General features: G+C 37.5%; 1 protein-coding gene across 1 annotated transcript in view; it reads right to left on the reverse strand.

Moving 5' to 3' along the window:
- The window catches only part of slc16a2 (solute carrier family 16 member 2), a 55,900-nt gene extending 38,220 nt beyond the window's left edge, over positions 1 to 17,680 (reverse strand). Inside the window, exon 1 of the mRNA XM_041797169.1 lies at positions 16,692 to 17,680. Within this exon, the coding sequence (XP_041653103.1) occupies positions 16,692 to 17,121 (430 nt within the window). The 5' untranslated portion in view covers positions 17,122 to 17,680. The remainder of the gene's footprint in view (positions 1 to 16,691) is intronic.
- Between the last annotated feature and the right edge of the window lie 6,585 nt (positions 17,681 to 24,265).

Raw genomic sequence — 24,265 nt, forward strand, 5'->3', positions numbered from 1 at the left:
TGAATGCCTCTGCACTGCTGTTTCTATAAGAGGCAAAGAATTAGAATTTAAGTACATCTATAACATTTACATGTGCATTTAATTCAAATTGGTCAAAGCTCACTTAATTCATTTAACTGGAATACAGTCCTTTCTCAGTCTAAAAGCATCAGAGGAGAACTGATTTATTGGCAGAAGCATGTCCAATCCACCACAGTGAATTTCCCCACTTTCAGTAACTATATGATCCTCTGGTTGACATAGTGAATAAGGTAGAAGCTGTATTCTGGTAGTAAGTCAAACTGTGAAAACATGGACAACATTCTCTGTAATTTCATTCAACACAACTTCTATGTTGCTCATTTAGGCTGCTCAAACAATCCCAAAATGCCAAGGCCAGTGGGGACCAGTTGTACCATACATGCTGCAGAAATTTGACTGCAGTCACATTTGGGTGTGCCAGTCCTACGTTAGACTTTATTTAACTTTCTTTCCATCTTCACATGCATTTTAAAATCATAATTTTAGTGAGTCACATTTGTAATTTTTCAGGCATTGATTACAGCAGGATAAAATGATTGCTTGACATCAAGCTCCGACCTCATTGCTCATTGCAATGTTTCACATGCAGAATTGAGTTGTAATGATACAATATCTTAAACCCTCTGTCACCCTAAAGGTGGATGCTGGGGTGGAGGTGGGAAGAAAGGGAGAGTGCAGTACTGATTCAGGGCAGAGCTGTCCATAGCAGAGCAGAGGGACACTGGAAATCTTGAAGCTTTGAAGGAATACTTCAACATTTTGGCAAATTCACCCATTGCCAGAATTCCTATGGTCTTAGTAACAGGTTCGTTTCCTTTAGTTGTCGGTGCAAGCTGTTCCTAGATCTGGGGGGACTGATATACCAGCTGCGCAGCTAACGCTATGAGGAAAGACAGTATTTTTGGCTTTCCCTCATCAAACTCATCAAATACACAATCCAACAACTCGAAAAAGCTCTCGTGGACAAGTTGAGTGCAGAAACATTTCCTTTGTCACAAGGAGGAAATGTGCCATCAACTGAACAATGCAGCTGAAACTGTCTCGGGCACTCTCAATTGAAGGAACAATAGCTGTAAGTATTTTTGTAACATTAGAGGAAAGGCTGTGGTACACTACTCAACATGGTTAAGGAAGCCCATCCCCTCAAAGCCTCGTTAAATGTCCTTAGCATGTGGTCAGTTTAATGGTAGGACTGGGCGGAATCCATTTTTTATACTGTTAAAACCCCCCGCAGATTCTTTAACATAAAATATTACTGCCTGCCTAGTTATCAAAATCACAAGAAGCAGTTCAGGCCAAGCAGCTGCCATATAGTCCACTCCTGGTGACTATAAGCGCACCTCGACATACAATTTATTTTATTCTTTGGAGAAAAGGGGTCTATTACCAAATCTAAAAAGTTTGAACATGGTGAATAGGATGTTATTTTGTTTTCTTATTTTACTACTGAGGGTAGACGTAGTCAAAGTCTTTTTGTTACTTTATCTTTTTTGAATGTTGCTGTAATGTCATTCTCTCAGTTATTGTAAACTTGGTAGACCAGCTGTTGAACATTTGTGTTTCGCATAAAGGGCAGGCTAAATAAGAATTTTTCTTCTCCCTCCACCTTTCTGGCCATGGAATGTAATGAAGTTGAATATTCCTTTGTGACAGGTTGTAAATTTTACCATGACTAGAATAAACAAACAAATAAATAAATAAATAAAAATAAATAAGAACACCATTACAACACTTAAGTGATTTATAGTTGCTCACAAACTTCACTGGTAAACAGAGTTACATAAGGACAGGATCAAATTAGGTTTTCTCACTTTTTCTCTTCCTCTCTGCACAATGGTGCACATTCCGTCTTTCCCTCTCTCTTGCTCCTGCTTCATGGCCATCGGTGTTAGGGGTAATACATTACAAAGTCATCAGCTAGAGTACTCAGATGACTTTTTGTCGTACCACGTTAGTTTTACTATTCAAGGAATTTATTAGTTAACTTATTCATAATAGTAATACGTTACTAAAAGAAAAATCCCCTATTTCCTATCTCCCCTTGTGACTACAGAGAAGAAAAAGATAATAAGCTTAATGAAACTTCTGCATTGTTTCTGATCTGTTATTGAGCTTGTGACATAGCAGAGAGGACGGCATTACACTGCTAAATTATCCCCTTAATGTTGAGTATTTGGATGAAAAGACTATAGTAATACCAAGTTCAAAATCTTCTGTTGTATTATAGGTTGTGCAAACCAGCTGCATAGCTTACTTATTACACACAGTCATTGTGATAGTGTATGCCTCTGCACAGCTGGATGTCAGATTGTGAGCAAACTGAAGAGCTGTAAAGTATTGTGACATCTGTTAGTGGTGTTATCAGGCGCAGAGTTAGAAAATGTGCTTTAAATTAGACTGTCGAATGACTGTACAATCAAAGGCCAAACGTGCCTTTGGCTACGTGCCCTTTCAATAACAGACAAGTTGACTGAGTGGTTAAAGGGTTTTAATAAAGAAGGGGAGAACGGGGTTGGCTGTCACACTTTTTACTCTAGTGTGAATCGCTCATCATCAAAACATCAGTCAATAGCCATTCCTGCATTAAATTGAAGCTTAAGGTGTAAAGGTAACAATCAAAGACACTCTGACACATTTTGACAACCAACCCCATCACAGGGATGGTTGACACACACTATGGGGTTGTTTGTCACAATGTTGTTTTAGTGTGAAAAATCTTAAAAAGAAGGCAAGAAGGCAGAACTAAATTTGAAGCTTTAATTGCATTGACAAGTTGACAAATATACAACTTAATGCATCTTTACACAAAATGAGGAAGGAATATGAACAGGAACCTCTTTAGTCAAGCCTATAGGTCTACAGCAATAAAACAAATAACCCTAACAATAATAGCGTACTCAACTAGGCTACTCCTATTCACTACCTGAGTTAAGCCTGATATATGCTTCTGCGTTGCGTCCACAGCATAGGTATGCCGTCAACGTGACGCTGTCGTTGACCATTCGAAGTTCTGCGTTGAGGGAATGCGTCGCTCTACAATTTTTTGCAAGCATTAAGGCTAGCGACTGTCTAACAACTAGCTAGCTAACAACAATCTAAACTATAGCTTTCCCTTCCAGACTTTTTAAGGGTAACAATTGTTTTGTTATAAACCCATTGTGTAAAAGCCTAGAAGAAAAATACTGAGAACCTGATTATTTACAATTTGAAAAACACAAAGTGTCCTACTTCAGAAAAGTCTATGTAGATGAGCTAATTCCGCCAATTCCGAACATTTCCATACCAAGATTTTGAGAGACAGCGCCCTCTGGTGGTAAGATATAATGAATATGACAACCAACCCGTGAGACAACCAGCCCCGTTCTCCCTGGCTCTAATACATTACTATGCAGTAATCTTACAACTTACTTTTCTCAGTTTGTAACCAACCAATGATGAACTCTGGGCTGTGTCTAGTATGTTTTTATTAATATGCCTGAGCTTTACGCCAGAAACCTCTTATGCTGCTCCATCTGACAGGGTGACGAAACATATTCATCATTTTGATTTAGACCTCTCAGACAGCTCAGTGCATGCCGTGATGACAGCCTCTGTCCTGCATTGAGTTTTAACCATTTAATTCAAAATTGCTGATTTACACTCACAGAAAAGAAGTGCCAGGTTTTACATGACCTTAGATTGCATTACAATGGGCAGTTCCCCTGACATTCTGACTTCTGGAGAGATCCAAGCTAGGGTGGGTATCGTTCTGTTCTTTTTTTCTGATACTAAACAGTGCCAGTGCCTTAATGGTGTCTGAATTGATGCTTTTAAGAATTTAAGGAAGGAGCCTAAGGAAGTTAGAGAGAAAATTAATTGACACCAAAACTGAGGTGTTTGTGAATGAAAGGACAGTTAGACAACATTAACGGTTAATTTTCCAACAGTAGGAACCGCTACCATAAAAAAAAAAAAAAAGCTCAGTATGAACTAAGACTGGTTATGACAATATATTAAGACTGTGTGAGAGCTGTCTGGGCTTCATTTACACATTTTGCTCAATTATATGAGAAAAAAATGTCGGTGTTAAGATGTGCTAAGTGATGAGAGGGCAAAGATGAATTCATGTGAAGCAGAAACCATCTCACTGTTTCGTCTGTGCATTTTGCAGCACAATTAAATTGATTAAAATCAGACAGTGATAACAAATTAAACATATATTAATGTAAGTGCTGGCGCTATGGACTGCAGTGTTTTCTTGCTTCTTGGTGTTTGGATTTTAAATGATGGCATCAAGGTTTGACCACCTACGCCTGTCCTTTTGACAATTTATTCATTTAACAAATTAGCCCTACAACATTAACAGGAGTTCTTTCGGCACTTTTACAACATCTCCAAACACAGGCAGTGATGCTGCTTCTTGAAAAGACACTGAAGGCCTTTCTTAGAAACATGTGTACATTACACAGCGCATATTTTCATGATGGTAATTAAAGAAATACTTTGGCTATATTTAAATACCCTGGTACCCTGTATTACTGTAATACCACCCAAACCTATTCAACAGTACAGTTTATACCAGGGCTATTCAATTAATAATTCAACTGGGCCAAATTCTAGACTGTTGCTAGGCTATGCGGAGTGTTGCATTCATAGTCTGAAATACTGTTGGAATTCATGAAAACTTGCAAAACAGGTTGCCCTCTGCATCTCTGAAATGACCACAGGCTGGGCCACTTGGGAGTTGGTTCTGGGCCGCATGTGGCCCCTGGGCCGCCAATTTAATAGGCCTGGTTTATACAGTCATTTCAGTGGAAAAGACCAACATTACTGGCATGTTGGTTCAGTGTGGAAAAATAAACTGAATCTAATTTATTCAAAACACTTGAATGACATTCAAATGAGGGCATGTTTTCTTTCGATGACACATTTAGAGTAAGGAACTCAAATGCTGTGTTCCAGCTTTGCCAAGGGTAGTGAGCATTTTACCACTTTCTGATTAATGAGGCCCTGCGAAGACAGTAAATCCTGAAACATATCTGCAATGTTTCACAGCTCATTAATAAGTTAGACAATAGTCCCTTCATCAAGTCAACAGCAAAACTCAACTTTTATTAAGAAATTAGCTCAAATCCTTGGTGAATTTTAAGTTTCATCCACTTCCTAGCCAAAGGCTAAGAATGCTGAATGCTAATATTAACTGAAGCTTGTTTGTAACTAAAATATGAAATACATTTGTTAAAACTTCAAATATGACCCTGCTTCCTTCTGATTTTTAACTATTCTGTTGCTTGTTAATGACATGACCACCTATGAAATTATGATGTTTGGTAAGATTATCAAATGGGCACATAATAAGGATGGATATTAACTTGGCTGAAACATGTTTGAAATATAATGAGTGCTAAAAAAGTATTATTCAGAAAGCTAACAATGCCAAAATAGCAGTGAATCAGGTAAAATACCAAAAAGAAATTTTAAAAAATGAAAGTTAGTACTGTGTTTTCAGAGTTCCTAATATTTTAATCCTCTACTACTGTACAATGAGATAATATCATTTCATTTTAGCATCAGTTACATAACTGGATAATTACCGTACTGTGCATCAGGTCAGGCTGCATAGTTGCAGAGGACTGCAGGTGTAAAGCTAGTCAATTGGAGGTTGAGTTGTCACAGATGGGAGTGGAGTGTCTTCAAATGAGACAGCATTACCAGCCCACTGATGTGTTCTGACAGCTTGTGTGTCTGGTAACTCTGTGACGTGTTAAGATGGAACAGCTCCATTTGATGTTCACTTTTTATATTAAGTGCCAAGCTATTAATAGTCATTCACAGCTGTGCAAACTGCCTGACCCCTACACCATATAAATAGTGCAAATACATATATGTGTGTCTTTTTATCAGCTGATATGGAAATTCTGCCATTACATACGGTCGAAATGTCAGCAGAGTTGTTTGTTATACAGTTCAATGCCAATATCAGCTTTAATGTAGACACATGTACACATGGTGTGCACAGTTTCTGAGAAATCAGAGTTAATTTTGGTTTGCTTTTAGTTACAGTACCATTTCTCTTTCTACACCTTGATTGGAGTCAGTGGTTGGTAAATTAAATTTATGGACATGATTTGAAAAGGCACACACCCTCCTTACAATGCATATCAAAGCAAGGACCAAACCATGAGGTCAAAGGAACTGCCTGCAGAGCTCAGAGACAAGATTTTGGCAGATCTAACAAATAAAATTTCTCCTACACCGTACGTTCCCAAGAGTCCAGTGGCCCATATAATTTTTGTATGGAAGAAGTTTGGCAAGACGAGGACTCGTCCAAAAGCTGGTCACCCTGCAGGCAGCTGGGGGAGAGGGGCCTTAAGAGAGGTGACCAAGAATCCAATTGTTACTCTGTCTGAGCTCCAGAGATCCAGTGTGGAGATGGGACCAAGTTCCAGAAGGACAACTATCACATCAGTCCTCCACTGATCTGGGCTTATGGCAGAGTGGCTAGGTGGAAGCCTCTCCTCAATGCAAAACACACGAAAGCCCTCTCGGCTTTCACATGGAGTGTTTTGCAAACTCCAAGTGGAAAACAGACTCAAAGACAGGATCCTTTGACCTCATGACTTGGTTTTTGTTTTGATGTGCATTGTCAGCTGTGAGATCTTCTATAGAGAGGCGTGTGCCTTTCCAGATCAGATCTAATTTAATTTACTACAGGTGGACTCCTTTCCAATCCATGGGTTTTGGTTATTTGCTCCCCCCTTTTGTACAATACACATGAAAAAGGCAAAAATCCAAAATGGCAGACTCCATGGAGGGAATCCTCTCTATGTATGAACAAATGGCTTATTTAAAGTTAACAAAATAGAAAACAATTTAAAATTTTTGGTGATTAAACACTAATTTAGATATGCATGTGTTTACATTATGTTTCACTTTTAACAAGTTTATTCTGCAAAATGCTGCTTGGCTAAATGTGACACCTTCAAAGAAAGAAAAAGAGAAAATAAAGAAAAGGGTAGGGGGAATTACAATACTTTTTTAAAACTAGAAAAGCACTCAAAGAGCGCAGACCTCTGCCATTAGCCCTTTCTCCCAATAGTAAAGAATCCTTCAAAAACATTCCTGGATCCAGACGGAGATCCGAATCACTCCCAAAATCTATTTCGCCAATTACTCCCTCCCCAGTGGGGTGGAGACACAGTGAGACAAAGCACTGGCATTGCTACGTGTGGAAGTCCTGGCAGAGGGTGAATATTCCTCTATTCCTCCCAGCATTGTGAGTATTCTTGCTACAATTCACTGTCTTTCTCTCTGTTACACTTCGACTCGTCTCCTCGACCAGGCGTGCGTCTTTCAAACTCTATTAACTCCAAAACTTTGAATAGAAACACACAAAAAAATGCTGCTGGGCTTGAAGTCACTCATGTCCGCCATCTCCTGGTGTAAAGTGGTAACAGCGCAGACCTCTGCCATTAGCCCTATCTCCCAATAGTACACAATCCTTTGAAAAATTCCTGGATCCAGACGGTGATCCAGATCACTCCCAACATCTGCTCAGTTCTTCCTTATGCAATTTTTGACATTTCTTGAAAATTTCATGAAAATCCATCCATGACTTTTTGAGTTATGTTGCTAACAATCTAACAAACAAACAAATAAACGAACAAACAAACCCACCCGATCACATAACCTCCTTGGTGGAGGTAATTATAATTATTGATAAAACATTTTATGCAGTATTAACTATTTTTTTCACAGCTGAAATTTTATCTTTTTCACCCTCCATGATTTTGAAAGTTTGTTATAAGGACTGGAACTTAAGATCTGAACTAAAGTTGCTACTTAAGAAGATTTGTTTTTGTGTATTTACAGCACTTTGTCAGGATTATCTCAGGTACCCACCCAAAATGTTGTTAATAAGGAGAATTGGAATTTGAAAGCATGCTCCATAGAAAGGGGGTAACACTCAGTCAGTGCCCTACGAACTCCTTTTCTGTCCGCAGGTTGTTACAAAGCTTTAAAGCATTACTACATTACTGATAGAAAAAAACAGTACTTTAATCATTTATGGAATCAAATGTTGTTGACTTGTTTCATGTCTGAAAAAAAGACTGTCACAATAAGATGAACAGGTCAGTTCTACAAAAGGTGAGACTTGGTGTTCTTTACACTTGTCCTTCCTGAGTACACAACTGCTTGTGAATGTCAGGAGCCATTTACTGACTCTGATCCAACCTGAACCCATTCCCCTGCCCTCTGGAATGCCAAAAATGCCCTAGAACTCTCTGATCTGCCATCCTGGGACTTACAGCTGTCCTGAAGATGCTGTTTTCATGTGGACCTGCAGAAACAGATCCACTCTTTTATACCATGCCTTAGAAGGCATAACTAATTAATAAGTAATTATTTGTAGAGCATTTATCAGGACCTATTATCTGGAAAACATATCCATTCATGCATTCAGTAAAATATAAATGTGTAATAGATGGGGCTGTCAACATTAATTGAGGTAACTGCAATTAATTAACCCTTAGAGCTCACAGCTATTTTTTTCACCATCATGTCTCGTCTAGACTTTTTTCTTAAAAAGCTTGTAAAACATCAACACTGTGGTGCACAGTCAAGCTCTATACATCTTTTGTTTCAGGACAACCTGGGCTTTAAGAATATATCTACCACAGTAATGTCACTTGAATTTCGAAAAAGTTATAGGACTCTAAAGACAAAATAAAAAAACAAATTGGAATTTGAAACTCACAGATTTTCATTGATAACACGCAGTAAACAACAGTGACATTTTCTTTGCACAGACTTGTTCTCCCATCTCTTGGGGACAAAACAGTGAAAAAATACACATTCTGTGACAAACGATTTTCAAAATATATACATATAGACAAAAAGGGTCCATGCGCTATTTTTGCAGTTAGATACATTTGTGCTGTTCCTCTAAGCAGTAGAGAAGCAACTAGTCAACTACAACTCCCACAGTGCTTTACTCTCAAGCATCTCAAACGTTGCCTTCAACAAATATGGCGGAATCCACTGAATAAAGCCAAGATATAATATCGAAAATGATTTAAAAAATGGACAAAAAGATGCTTATTACTGGATCTAACAGAGGATTTAATCTTTAAAGACCCCGAAAACTCATCGAAGTTCCGGGCTTGCTAGGACGGCGTCCTTAAGGACTACGGAGACATTGATGGTAGCAAACAAACGGCAAAATGGTCAGCTTTCAGAAGAAAAAAAGAGTAAGTGTCTATGAAGTATGGTTCAAAAGTTATCAAGCAGTTTTCAAAGGGGTGTGCCCCCCGCACGGATCCATGCTGCTGGAGCTCTAAGGGTTGAAGTCCACAATCTTTTCTTTTTTTAACCGCAATTAAAAGTATGCTTTATTGTCCCTTTCAGCACATTTTGGTTAAGGGGTGTCAGCATTGTCCTGCAGCCATAGTGATGTGAATGCATAGCGCATAGTGCATAGTATAGCATATCACACATAGCGTAGGCCATAGACATAATATACATATACATACAGTGCTAAACAAATTTATTAGACCACCTGTCTTATTTGTCTCAGAGACAAACCAGCATCATGAAGTGCTTTAATGCGGACTCTTTCATTTTCAGTGAGCTCGCAAAGTTTCACCATTTTGAACAGGAATGAGGAATTTCAAACTGAATTCACCTTTTTATACCCAAATTTGAACTGGCTCACTGGGCTTCTCTGAGAAGTCAGAAATGAATCAAGCATAACATTCAAACACTAAAACTATTTTTTCTGTTCAGGAATTTAAGTAAATAACTATAATTTGACATATTAATCAAGAAATAATAATGTGCTTTACTATTTTTTCAGTTTTTTTGTAAATCAGTCAATTTGAAAATCCATGGATAACAATAATAATTATATTTTAGCATTAGAAATATCATTTCAGTTTATGAGCTTCTACATATTGGTATATTAACCATTGCAGAAACATTAAAAATGATTTTGGTAATTACCAATGCTGTTAATTTAGGGCAGCTGTGGCATAAACCTTACTTTGGGTGGTGGTCTAATAAATTTGTTAATCCCTGTATATTATGTCTATGGCATAGGCCACTTACCCCGCATGTGCATATCGAATCAAAACAACAATAGTGTATTACAGGGGTGTGTTCATGCTGCAGAAGCTATTTAGCTATTATGGCTTTTACAGCAAAATCCGATGCTCCTTTACCGCCACTGAGAACAGCATAAACCATATGTTCTTAAATCCAACGCAGAGAACAACCAGAAGGGCAACTAGAAGACAGTTTTTGTCAGTTTCTGTGATCTTGTTTCTTTTGGTGCATTTCCGTGGCAGCAATACAGTGGTTCTGTGCTTACGCGGACATTTCCTGAAACAATCTATAATTACAGAAAACTTTTCCAAAACAAAACCGGAATATGTTTTCGTCTCCATGTGGACAAGGCCTAAAACCAGCCTTGCCTCACACCTGCAGCTCTCCCAGAAACACTGTCCTGCCTCATTTTGTAGCTCTGGTTTTATGTTTCTGCTCTTTTGACAGTATTTATTATCAGTATTGCATTAAAGATCAAATATAACATCCACATTTGGACATGTTTCACTCAATATACCGTTAAGCCAACATGTGATCCTTGTGTTTTAGGTTTGGTGATTTTTATGCGTATCACAATGGTCATTACAAAACACGAGTGTGGAAAAGCATCATCAGGCAGTGACTGAAGAAAAGTGTTAAAATGAGGGCATAAGAAGCTTCAAGTTGAACACAACTCAATGAATGAACTTACTTTGGAGACACAACAGCAGGGAACTTCCTCTGCTGTCTTTCTCTTACGCATGTTCCTCTGTTGTTCACATCTGACTGTATACTGATCCGAAAAAAATACAAGTTTTCATTCAAATTTGGCAAGTAAAGCACGTCTTCTCTGTGTGGGGAAAAGATTTATTGGTGTGACCACAATTCATCTTTACTGACAGTGTTTGCCTTTTTAAATGTTTTTCAGGAGGATTCTTTTTTCCTCAAAAGAGTCTCAACAGGTTACTAAAAACCACATGTGGCTTGAGAGCCGCAGGTTGAGTATCACTGCTCTGTACATTGAACAGAAAAAAACATAATGGTTTGGTGCATTCCTTAAGCAATTTAGTCACTGTTTTTACTGTAATTATTCTTGGGGGAGACTTAGGAACATTTTAGGGTACCTGTCTAACGACATCCATGGAAACAGCTTTTGCTTGCAAGATTCTAAGTGGGTGTCACGTTTGCTTGTGAAAAGTACACAGAATGAAATTTTTTATCAGAAAATACCACCTACACATATCAGCAAGAATTCAATGGCTTCATGCTACCCAAAGAGGGCAACAAAACCAGTACAAACCAGAATTTCCTCACAGAAGCTGTAATGAGTTCATGCTTTGCTTATGTGTGAGCGTGTTGGCTCAAAACCTTGTTGTCAATTACTGCTTGAGTGGTAGCCTCCTGTTGTACAAACCTTTTTGTTCATGATGCAATCAAAACTTCCATTTAAAAAAAATGTAACAGAGTTGAAATTACTACGACGAGTTATTTTAGCTTTCATGTTCCCATGAATTGTGAATAGCAACAACAAGACAAAGAAGTGCTAAATTAGGTTTTGGTTTAGCTGTCATACTTATTTCAATATACAGGATTTTCCAGTCTGACAATTCCAGTGTTTATGAAAATCCCCTTGCTGTTTTTGGGAAATCAACACCAGATGAAAACTGTCTGCTTGAAACTTCACTAAATTATGTTTAAAGTAATGTTGACTTAAGCCGGAAACCACGACTCCCAGACCAAATGTCACAGAACCAGGTCACAAACACAGGACAATGACACACTCACAGAGCTCAACAGTTCAATTCACTGTTTCAGTCATTTTGTCCAATTTAACAACATCCAATTTACAGACTAGTTTTTAGTATGTTGAATTTCTTAAATATTACTGCATTATATGTGCTTTTCAGAGTAAGGTAAGGTAAGCAGATAAATATCCCTCTATTTCAAATTTTAGGACATTTTTAGACATTTGTGCTTAATGGTTTATAGCTTCTTGATCTTGTAATTTAATGTTTTCTGTTTTGGAAACACTTATTAATAACTTAATACTATTAAGAATTAGTAAAGCATTAAAAACACTAAACCCATCATTCATAAAGCACTTTAATTCCTATTTCTTTTATAAGTTTTAGAAGTTTCACTGATGCATTCGTAAAGGGATAAATTTAGGGTAAGGTTTCAGGTTAAGGTTATAAATGCTTTACCACTGCATCAGTTAAATAATAAAAAACATCTAGTGTTAATCTAACTCTGTAGAGATTCAGTTGATCTAGCCCACTGCCATTTCAGATCTGGGGTGGACAAGTTTTCCCATCATGGTGCTGGAGTGTTTACATGTTTTAATGTATTTAGATGTGTTCATGTTGTACAGTGGTCACTGCTGGCATTCATTTGCTCATGTTCTGCACTATGGGTGCAGTTATCCACTAAGTTGGTCACTTCCTGCCTGAAATGAAATGAAATAATTAGAATAACAAATACCTAAAGTTTACACCCAAAGTGAAAGTAAATTATCCAATATTGTGTTAAAGGTGCACTTAGAAGTAACCTTTAAAAAAGTCTTGTCTTAAGAAACGTGTTTTTTCATGTTTTAAGCTTAAACTTTTGATAATTTAAGTAACAGAGACAGTTGCATTTAAAACACCTGGTATCGAAAATTATCTGAAAATTTAAAGACCTATAACAGGTGGAACCTGTTCTACAGTATCAGTCTGATCTTGAAGCCCTAATTTTCTCTGAAATGAATTTAGAAAATAATAATAATAATAACAGAAAAAAGCTGGTTATTGCTGGTCCATGTCCTCATCACTACATTTCACACAAATGGGACATAATGTTCTCAGTTCAGCCTCTGGGGTATTTTAACCTCATAACAGCCTTTCACGCTGATCTTTCTCCCACTAGCGCCATATATATTCAGATAGATGAAACTTCAGGGATCAATGAAAAATTCATCACCTGCTCACTCAGTCCATTTCTACAACCTCTTTACACAGAGCTTTGCTTCAGAGCTGTAGTTTGAACTTTTTCTAGCATTTCCTGCAAAGTCACTTTAATCAAAACACCTCAGGAGGGGCTCACTCCAGGGGGAGTTCTGGGAATTTTTCTTACACTCAACACACACCTTGGCATGCCAGTGGTTTTAGTATTGAACTTCCAACAGGGCCATGTTGAACTCATTGAGCAAAACACCATCTGCAGTGGGAGCTCATTAACTTCTATCATTTAAAAAAAATCTGATCCTCCACCTTGATTCTCCTGTGTGATTTGAAAATATTTTGTTTACCCCTAAAGGCTTAATAAATACCCAGTATAATGGAGTCAGTACAGAGACCTTATATTAATCTCTTATCACCCCGTTCTATTTTCTTTCTGTAGCGTTTTGCTCAGGAAGAACTGTCTTTAGATGTTCGGCACAAGTGAGTTTAGTTTTTCCTGTTCAAAAATGAGGCTTTACAATTGTAAGCATTGAATTTAGGCTGTTCTCGTCGGTATTGTTCTGCTGCTGAGGGGAAAAGGTCAGAGCTCAGCTTAATCCTTTCACATATGAGAACAAGCAGGAATCAAATCCAAAGAATGGCTGGAGATGAAATCCTTAACAAGCCAAAAAAGGGGAGGGATGCAGTCTGTATAGAAATACCTCAATAGGAACTACCTTCTGTTGAATGCAACATAAGCCATATATTTGAAATGACTTGTTAACAGCTAGTTTAAGCTGAGCTGTATCTGTTTTCAAGTTCTGACAGTTTTTAGGCTCTCTATCATACAAGAGTGCCACCCAGAGAAACGGCAGGCAATTCCTTTATTTAAATTCAACATAATAAGAAGTCATAAGAGACGTTGGTCTGTGCTAACAACGGCATCTTAAATGAGACTGATCATAAAAAAGCTGTCTTTGCCCCTCTCTTCTTAAGTTACTTTTTTCAGACTGATAAAAAAAAATGATTGAATTTGTTCCAGAGAACAGTCTTAGCGACATAATCCCTTCCCACATCCTGACCTTAACCTTTTCTGGTGATTGTGGAACTCAACAGGATGTGAAGAAAAATACCCTCTCCTGTTACATGGCTGCTCCTGCCCTATAAAAAACAACTTTTATTTTCCCATTAATATCTGGGTAGGATGTCATGGCTCAGAAAAATGGTTTGCTTAAAGCAATAAAAAAATAAAACATGAACAAAACAGTCTTATGATTAACCTATACAGTCAGTTGTTAGGGTGATGAACCTCGAGAGACCAAAAATCTCTAGAGGTGGACTCCCTAGATGCTTTACTGTCTTCATGAAGGAGCTATTTATTGATAGTGATGTTTGTTAGACAGCAGGATCGTAGGGGGTAAAAACTGTACTGCTCACAATTTTATTGAACTTTTACATTTTAGACTTTCAGAATAGATTTTGCTGCAAGCAAACCAAATTGTAGCAACAGCATGATAGCACTAAGTCATACTAGTCCATGCTATACCACGGTAACAACCATCACACTGTGCTGACATAACTAGCTGCAACAAATGATCATTTTAGCTTTATGTTGCTTTAACTGGTAAATCCCTTGTATTGACCTACATTTATTTATTCCATTATTATTTTTAATCTTAATTACCGATTTGCAACTTACTCTCTTGTGTTGCCTCAACCCCTGAATTTCCCCTTTGAATGATTAATAAAGGATTATCTTATCTGATCTTATAAATTATCTGTCTTGCAAAAAACAATCATCCACAGTCTTCCTTGTGAAAGTTTTTTTCTGTGTGAACAAATTCATGATAACAAGCAAAAGTCATCCAAATTATTAATATCCTGCAAAAAAAAAAAAAAAAAAAAAAAAAACTTAGGGATGAACCTACGCATCAGTATCAGCTGATCACAGCCCTAATCAGTCAAATTATGTGACATGAAGAGACATCAGTTACCAAATTGATCTGTTATTTCCAATCAGTTTTGCTGGCATCTGGTAAATCTAGCTGATGGACCAAATACCATTCTTATTTTTATCAGGCAGAGGAAGAGACCAGTTAGTAAAACTTGACTGTGTGTTTGTGTAACATAGACAATGTGCAGAAGCATGTTTGCAATTTTGATGATTAAAAAGAAATTGTCCAGTACTGGGTGACTTCATTTTGCTGCTGCTATGGTATTAAAACAGGGAATGATATCACTCCATATTCATTAGAATCATATCAAAGTTAAAAAACATGGTATCATCATAACCCTAAAAGTTAAAGAACACAATCAATGAAAAACTGGTACAACAATATTTTGGGAAGAGAAATAAAGCAGACATTTAAGTCTTGAATAGAAGGGATATGCATTATTTCTGTAGTTGTGCTTGTAGATGTGCATATTACAGGGGATAGAACTTTTGGTCATTTGGCAGGTGTCTGTGCTCCCTGACAGTCCTTCCAGTTGGCCATTAATTGATTGCCAAATGTCGCCTTTTGGACCCAACATTTTCACTTTAGTAACAAGGAAAACCAAGAAAATTTCGGAGTCATGAGCTGCAGCCTCGGAGAGTACTTGCACTCTTTGTTGATACACTTAATCTGGAAACCAATTTATCTCCTTAAAATCAGACTGAACTGTTCCATTCCTTTAAAGTAACATCAGTGATTTCTATATTGAGATGCATCTCCCCTGTTGTAAGCTTTTATCATTGTCAAGCTGGCACCCACCCAGTGAACTTGAGAAATTATTTGACCATCCACCAGTGAAAACCAGCTGTAAAATCATTAACAGGATGGTTTAAAGGAAAACATGCTGGGAGACACAAGGGTAAAAAACTGGACTCTTTTGCTCATGTATGCCAGGATAAGTCAAAAACAACAGCTGTATAGTGACAAAAGGATGAAAATTCCTTGAATCAAATCTAGTCACGGGGTCTGTTATCTTCTTATATGCAATATGTGGATGCAGTGTTCCAGTTAGGTCATTAGTAGGAAAGGGAAAACAGTGAAAGCAAAGAACGGATAATTCACATAATGTCAAGAATTGACTCAGCATAGGAGTAAAAACCCAAGTGCTACTCTGTTGGGTCACACTTTGAAAGTGTGCTCAAAGGTTCACAGACTGCTGAATAATGTAAAGTACATTTCTGTAACTCTCAGATCTCAAGTGGGAGACTTTATCTAAGGGCTAGCTGTGAAAAACTGAAATGCATTTGCAGCAGCTGTCCTACAGATTAACAAGGTTGTTCATGAATGGATGGCCAGGACACTGTTAGTCAGATGAATGCCTGTTAATCATTGAACATCAGTGATGGTGCGCTCCAAACGTACATGTGAACAAGGGGTAAAAGGCATGTAACACTACCTTTGCGTGCTACTTTAAAGTGCAGGTTAAACTCACATAACCCCCAGATGACCTACATATTTACTTGAGGGATGGATATATATAGATATATAGTAGAGAGAGTAACCTGTAGATCATAAGAAACTAATGGGTGTGATTTTTTAGTATGTTCTTCTAAAAGATAGTCCATAACTCCAGGCCCTTATTCTACCTAGAATTTTTTTTTAAATCCGTTGTTTTAATAAGACACTCATCCAGGGCAGAGTATGTTGCTTTGTTTTATCTCACTGTGAGGATCCCCACAGCAGACTGCTTACTCACCCACTTTAAACTGAGATGTCTTGTCCTCTGGGTTGGCATGCTCCTTCACCAGCATCAAATGCAGGATGCCAAAAGAGTTTTGGATCCCAAAAATTGACCCATTGCACCAGGTTGCCGCGAAGACCACCAACCAGCCGTAGCCTCCTTCTGGTGGGACGAAGCCGGCTCCATGACCGGGCTTCTCCACTTGGATCCCAGCCTCGGGTTCAGACGCCGGGCAGAGGGGCGGCTTGGCACCGGCCTCTATCAGCTGTACGGTGCCGTCCTCCTGTACGACTTTGCACTCGCTGCCAGCCGCCTGGTTCTCCTTGCTCTTGTCTGCTTCTTGTGGTGCATCTCTTTGCTCCATCTGAGGATCTGCACCTGGCTCTTCTGTGCGGGACTCTCCACTGGAAGGTTGCGCCTGGTTGTCTAACCCGTTGATCCCCATGCCGTTTGCTCTGGTGGAGAGGTTACTGTGGGCTCTCGGCGCACATGCATGAGATATAGGTCACTGACATAAGAGAACCAATTTGAATAGCAGATTTGATTGGCTATCTGTCAAAATATGTGAGACGGACGGTCCTCAAGCTACCTACACGCGGATTGTAGCCCAAGTCTGAGTGTGAACTTGAGTAGATAAACCAAAACCTACAAACTCAGAATGTGACATTCTGGTCTGAAGTCTGTATTTTTCCAGGAAACATCAGGCGCCGCCTATTTCTTCTTTACATGTGAGCTGCTGTGTCTAGAGGCAGCCTATAGAGACCAAGACCATGTATTTACTTTTGCTGGCTTCCCCGCTCGCTGCCAAAAAAATCAACCTGTGAAACGTCCGCTCCGCCTCGCCCCAGTGTATTCCTTTCATACAGTCCGCACACGCTCCGCAACACCCCTTGGTGATAAGAGAAACGATTAGGCGGTCCGTCTCTTTCATCCGCTATCTTTACAGGCTGTAAATGTGAAATAGGAAGGCCCGTGTGGGTCCCAGAGGCTGGCTAGACTCTTGAGTGTCAACATAGCTAGAACTGTCATTCAACGGAACTTCTCCGCCTCCTTTTCCCGGTGGATGGACGGTTGGAGCCAATGGCGGAGCTCGAGTACACTGACGACACAGTTGTGGGAGGGGCGCAGGCTTCGTGCTTGATCGGATTCACGGATAGACCCGAACGTTTCCTAGCTCCAGCCGTCACAAACTGTACTGACACATTTTGCTCACTTATTCATTGTTTTGTCGCCGGAGGCTGCGAGACTGACTGCCCTAACGAAAATACCCTGCCTCAAACCGTCGAAAGTGACGGTTAGAAAAGGCAGTCAGTCGTCTTGCGTCATGTGAAAAAGCGTGTCAATTAACTAGAAAGGCTGTTAAAGCTCGGTAGGGACTTGCGTCCCTTGGGTTCAAACTACAGGGTTTTTTGTCAAAAACGTGGCTTTGCTAGCTCTGATTAGTGCTTGAGCGTTAAAGCTACGAAAAAAGTTTTAAAGCGACCTCTGGTGTTCGTGGTAATGGCGTCTGTCCAGTGTAGCTACAGCCTGCCTTCTTTACATAAGAGTACCATTTTCCCTCTGATTTCGTATATTATATTCAATTAAGGTTGCTCTTTTGAGTGTTTCAAAATTTAATATTAATACTTGAAAGTTACTGAGTTGACATATTCAGAAAAACAGGCTTCTGAAGGTTACAGTTACAGTTAAGGTTGTCCTCAATACGTTTAAGTGAAAGTATATTTATAATTATAGCTTGGATTATGGAAGCTTACATTCAGTCCATAGCATTTAACTGAAACCTGTAACACTTTTAGGCAAGTAATCTACAGGCAGAGGTGGAAAAAGTACACAACTGCTGTACTCAAGTAAAAGTACTGTTATTTTGGTTAAAATTTACTTATGTAAAAGTACTGGTCTATAAATCAACCCAAGTAAAAGTTAAAAGTATTTGATTTAAAATGTGCTCTCAGTACTGAGAAATGAGTAGTTGCACAGTAAAATATAATATTTACTTACTGGCAAAAACAGCAAGAGAATAGATCTCCAACCAGATTGTTTAGGTAAAGTCACACCTCTTTGATGAAGCAAAACACACAGAAAATTTGACCGTGTGAATTAACATCATACAGTTACACTTTAAAGGTGTCTAAATGAGTCCACATGACATTTAGTTGAAATATACTTTATAGATTTATTTAGTAAATACTTCTGTAGGTTTATCTGCTCATTAAATATGCAGGAAAAGTTTTCAAGAATAAAATTAATTGACTCAAATTTGAAGGAAATATCAGGTCTTCTACTGATCAATAGCTGGACTTGTTATCAGCATACAAAGTTAGTCTATCTCATGTGTTCTAAACCATATTAACAGTTTTAAATTTATTGCATTGTGTTAGTATTAATCACCATTTTATAATGGCCTCACTTAAGAAGTTCAACTAGGTACATGACTGAAGATGCTGAAAACCTAATGCATCAGTACTGATTTAACTTCCAGTACAAAATAACATTTACCCACTTACAGGGTTTGAATGACAAAGTAGAATAGCAATTAAACCCATGCTCATCAAAATAGTAACAAAAATCTGCACAGTCTTGCCTTCAGTATCAAAATTAATGCTTTCCTATTTTCTGAGTGCATACATTTTGTGATAGATTGTATTATTATCTCGTATGTTGATATGACATAAGGCTAATAGATGACTTAACCAATATTGTACACTGTTTCAAAATTAAATTCATATAAATGCAATATGTTTAAGAGCCAATCTAAGCATTTGTTTTTAAGCCTAAGTCCTCCTTCATTCCTACCACATTCCACCCTACTTTGAACACCATGAAGGGGACAAAGACTAAAAGTCTAAAAGAGAAAGGAACCTGTCAAAAGACGTAAATGAGGCACTAAAATGGCTTTCAACTAATGATGACATCATAATCAAGAGAGCAGACAAAGGAGGAGCAGTGGTGGTGTGGGGCAGAGACCAGTATTTCACAGAGACCTTGAGGCAGCTGAACAACAGTGAGTACTACGAGCCTTTAATGTCTAATCTAACAGAGCAAATAAAGGATCAAGAGTGGATTTCTCAGAGTGAACATGATTTTTTGCTGTGTGAAACCCAGAATCCCTTCTTTCTGTATGCTCCCAAAAGTCCATAAGAACTTAGAAAACTCCCCTGGAAGACCGATTATAAGTGGGAATGAGTCCGTAGCAGAACCAGCATCCAAATTTGTTGACTTTCACATCATATCATTTGTGTTAGAGCTGCCCTCATTTATTCTAGACAGTACACATGTACTCAATAAAATTAAAGAAATAAAGGGTCAGCACTTCTTGTGACTATGGATGTTGAATCCCTTCATACAAATACTGATCATAAAGAAGGGTTGGAAGCTCTATCACAATACCTGGAAAAGAGTCAACTAGGACAGACGCCCCCTGCTGCATTCATCCTGCAACTCACTGAATGGACTTTAACTAACAGTGTTTTTCTCTTTCAGAATCAATTCTATAAACAGAAGAAAGGTACAGCTATGGGAGCATGCTTTGCACCAGAATATTCCAACATGTTTAAGGGACACTGGGAGGAGAAGTTTGTGTTTTCAAGCCAGAATGTCTAGCTTTGATAAAATCATCTGGTGGGGTAGATACACAGATGACATTCTCTTACTTTGGTCAGGATCAGAGTCAGACCTTCAGAATTTTCATTCATATTTCAATAAAACAAACAACAATCTAAACTTAAATCTTGTTTTGTCATCAGACAATATACATTTTCTAGATCTGAAGATCTTTAAAGATGATGTTGGCATCGTGATGTTGGTGCAACCGTTTTTAGAAAACCGACTGACCCTAGCACCATTCTGAGAGCAGACAATTTTCACCCTCCCTGGCTGACTGATAACATACCTTTTGGTCAATTTCAGAGAGTTAAACAAATCTGTGATTCAGCAGATGATTTTGAGATAAATGTCCAAGATCTGAGTCACAGATTTGAGAAGAGAGGATATTCAGAGAAGACTATTGACACAGCTTACAACAACGTGACAAATCTCTCAGAGAAGCCCGTCCTCATGCTCCTACTATCAGCTTCAGACGAGCCCCTACCTTAAATGATAAGCTGGTAAGAAGCCATCTCAAATAGGTAATCATAAATGTGGAAATCATAATCATGACAAAAAACAGCTATTTTACAGATGTCACAAGAGGTTAGAAGTTTGACATGAAGTATTTTATAAACTGCATTGCTTTTGTAGTTTACAGATTTGGATATCTTTGCGGGTGTTTTTACATCGGGAGAACTAAGCTGAAGGCAAGATTGAAAATATCAGGCATTGAGCACATACAACATTCAATCAGAGGAGGAGACAGATTAAAAAAGCTCTTATAAAGAGAGTCTTTCTGGATACATACATTAAAAGCAACACAATTTCCTGGTCTAAATGGGGAACTGGACTTCTCTCCTTTTTCTAGTTCTCAATTAATTTAATAACTGCTTAGAAAGATCATTTCTGTGTGTCAATCCAATGTAAGGTGATACAGATTTTTAATGTTGATGTGTTTAATGTACTTAGAAATCATTTAACTGACTGCTTTACATCTTTTAATTGTGTAACCTTTGACTTTAACATGTGAGTACTACTAATCATGTGACCTGCTGAGAAAGCAGCTTGGCAGCCATTTTGTAACTGCCCTGATGAAGGCCTGTAAGGCTGAAACATGGCATGTTTTTATGATTCTGTAGCCCTCATGAAATAAAGGCTTTTAATCAACAGTCCCCCTGAGTGCCTAAGATCCCCTCAAAACAATCATGAAGACGTACCTGAAAATTGACTCAGAATTGTGCTAAAGTAAATAGCTCAAGTAAGTGCAGAAAAACATTGTTTTACTGCTGTCATTTTCTGTTTAAGTAAGCTTCTGGTTATTACTTACCAGACTGTTAAAACACAACCGTTAACAGTTGGGGTTGGGGGTTATAACTGTGCTTTTCTAACTATGTAGGTCAACTGTAAAGTCTCCTAACAAAAGATGCTCTGCCCTGCTGTACAACCCCATAAAGTAAGAGCAATGAGACCAGGCTAAGACAATTACACAATACACAAAGTTTCCAAGAAAGTTAAAATGAAAAAACTAAGAAATCATGTTTGCTATTCTATCATTTTTTGGAAAGTGACTCTGTATTGTGGGCTTGAAATTCCTTTTTTTCCCCTGACAAATAAATAGATAAAAATCCTGTCAGCCAGTTTACCAGCTTATTAGTTTTAATCAGATAGCAAATCAATGAAAGGAATCCAATTCAATTTTCCAAGTCTTTCAAGGGGATTTTGTTTTTGTTAAATTAACATAGGATGCAAAAACAACATGTGACCACTGAGTGGAGCTACAGCTCCATGTAAGAATCCATCTTAAGGACCACGGGGATAGGAACGAATGTAGATAGTATGATACTTATCCATTGTCAACCTTGTGATGTTTTCTGTGTATTTGAAGAGAGATATTCTGCATATGCAGTACTTCAGTTTAATTTAGCTAAGCCAATTTTCTTTGTCCTTACTGCAGTATATTTCAGCACAAACATAATGTTAATGTCATGCCTGACAAATAAATAGTATGCATTCATTTATGTAATGATATGCCAAAGCCACTATGTTAACAATAAAATCAGTGCATGACGTTTTTCTAACTGCACTGGTTTAAGAGTTAGTGTGCACACTGTCTTGCTGTTAGAGCTCAGTGTGACAACTGATTAGAACTGAGCAATCCTTGAAAGAATTAAAAACGCCTGTGTTTTTCCTTTTTTGACAAGCAAGATCATGTGACATGAAAGAGGCCTGTTTTGTGACTGGAAGTTTTAGAGCTGAGTCCAAAAAGCCCTTTCTTCAAGTTGGGGCTGTGATGGTTTGTTGCTGCCCTTCAGACATGTTTATTCCAAAGAATTTATTATGCATGATTCCCCCCTATTTTTTATTGAATTCAACAGAATTACACAGAGACCCCTTTTAGACTCTATCATGATAAATTTAACAGGGTAAGTATCAATAATTAAAAATATAAGGACGGTCAGCATAAATTGATTGCATGCTTTTTTTGTCCCTTTCAGCACACTTTGGTTAAATCACTGGAACATCTCTCTGCAGTCACAGTTATGTACAATAATATGCCACTGCTTCCTAATGGCTTATTTTATTTTTTTAAAAACCTGACAATCAGCCCAGTGGACAAGTCAAAAGTTCTATTCACCTTGTATTGTCAAACATTTACTTTTTTACGGTCTGCTTACTTCCTTTTTTAAACATAAGTTACTTTTACTGTTGGTAAATTTATGTCATATCCTGAATTTACTCAGAATCTCTTTTTTTTTTTTTTTCAAAATAAAATCAGGTCTTCCAACAATAAAAAAAATTCCAAAATTGAACAAAACCTGTTTTAAGTGTAAAATAGAGGAACTAGTAAATTAAAAATTTAATAACTTTGTGTGTTTGACAAAGTGCTTCCCAAAGCGAGGCCAGTGGCAGAAATGATGAGATTAGTCAGTATTAAAAGATTTTAAAATAATCATTTTTTGACAGCCCTAAAAATGTTTAACGTCTGGATTGGTATTAAAGGAATGCCCCTGAAATAGCAGACAAAGACTTACAGTGCAATATAACAACAAGAACACTGAACCTAATTCATACTGTGAGATTTATTTGCAGGAAACTTTTTTTTTTTTTTTTGCTCACACAGAAAAAACTTAGATCTAAGCAAGTGTTTTGTCCAACTTTTTTTTTTTTTTGGAAAAATCTAATTACAAATATTTTAGGTCATATTCACCTGCATATACAAATATTATTTCAAGTATATAAAGCAATAATTAATGCTTGAATTGCTTAATAAGAAAATAGATCTGCATAAAGGGCGGAAAAGAATTAACATGTTCCAATCTTGAAATAAGGTGTGATAATGATTTGAAATTAATAAGAAGAAGAAGAAGAAGATTTTTTATTATTATTTTTAACAAATGCTTTATTTACACAATAAAAATTTTAACAGGCAGACGTTTAAGATTTACATTACTTCAACACAAGAAAGAAGAAAAAAAAAGAAGAAAAATCATTACCTAATTTGTATAGCACCTTTAAAAACTGACATACAAAGTGTTTTGACAACAAGCAGAATCACAAATAAGACAAAGCATCGGAGAACATTCGAGCACATCAAGAGAGACAAAACCCCAGCAACAGAAGAACCCACAAGGTGATACTTCTAGTTAATATATATATATATATATATATATATATATATATATATATATTACCCATTACACCTATTACAACTTTAAGCAATAAATAAAAGTAGAATTATTTGACTTTTTCAACAGAAACAAGTAGGAATTTCTTTAAAATTAAAATTAGGGTAGAGCCATTGTGATGGATTAAATAAGATTGAATAGGTGTTTTTAATGTTGTGGGTGATGATAAATTATTGTTATTTCTGTACACAGATTGATCATAACCTGCAAAGATGATTGCTGGACATAATCCACAGAGACAATGGGCCATATTTGAAGATAAAACAGTATAACATAACCATTTAATAGTGTTACATGCAGAACAAGCTCTGATCTTTG

The sequence above is a fragment of the Cheilinus undulatus genome, linkage group 10 (genome assembly GCF_018320785.1).
Source record: "Cheilinus undulatus linkage group 10, ASM1832078v1, whole genome shotgun sequence".
Lineage (NCBI taxonomy): Eukaryota > Metazoa > Chordata > Actinopteri > Labriformes > Labridae > Cheilinus > Cheilinus undulatus.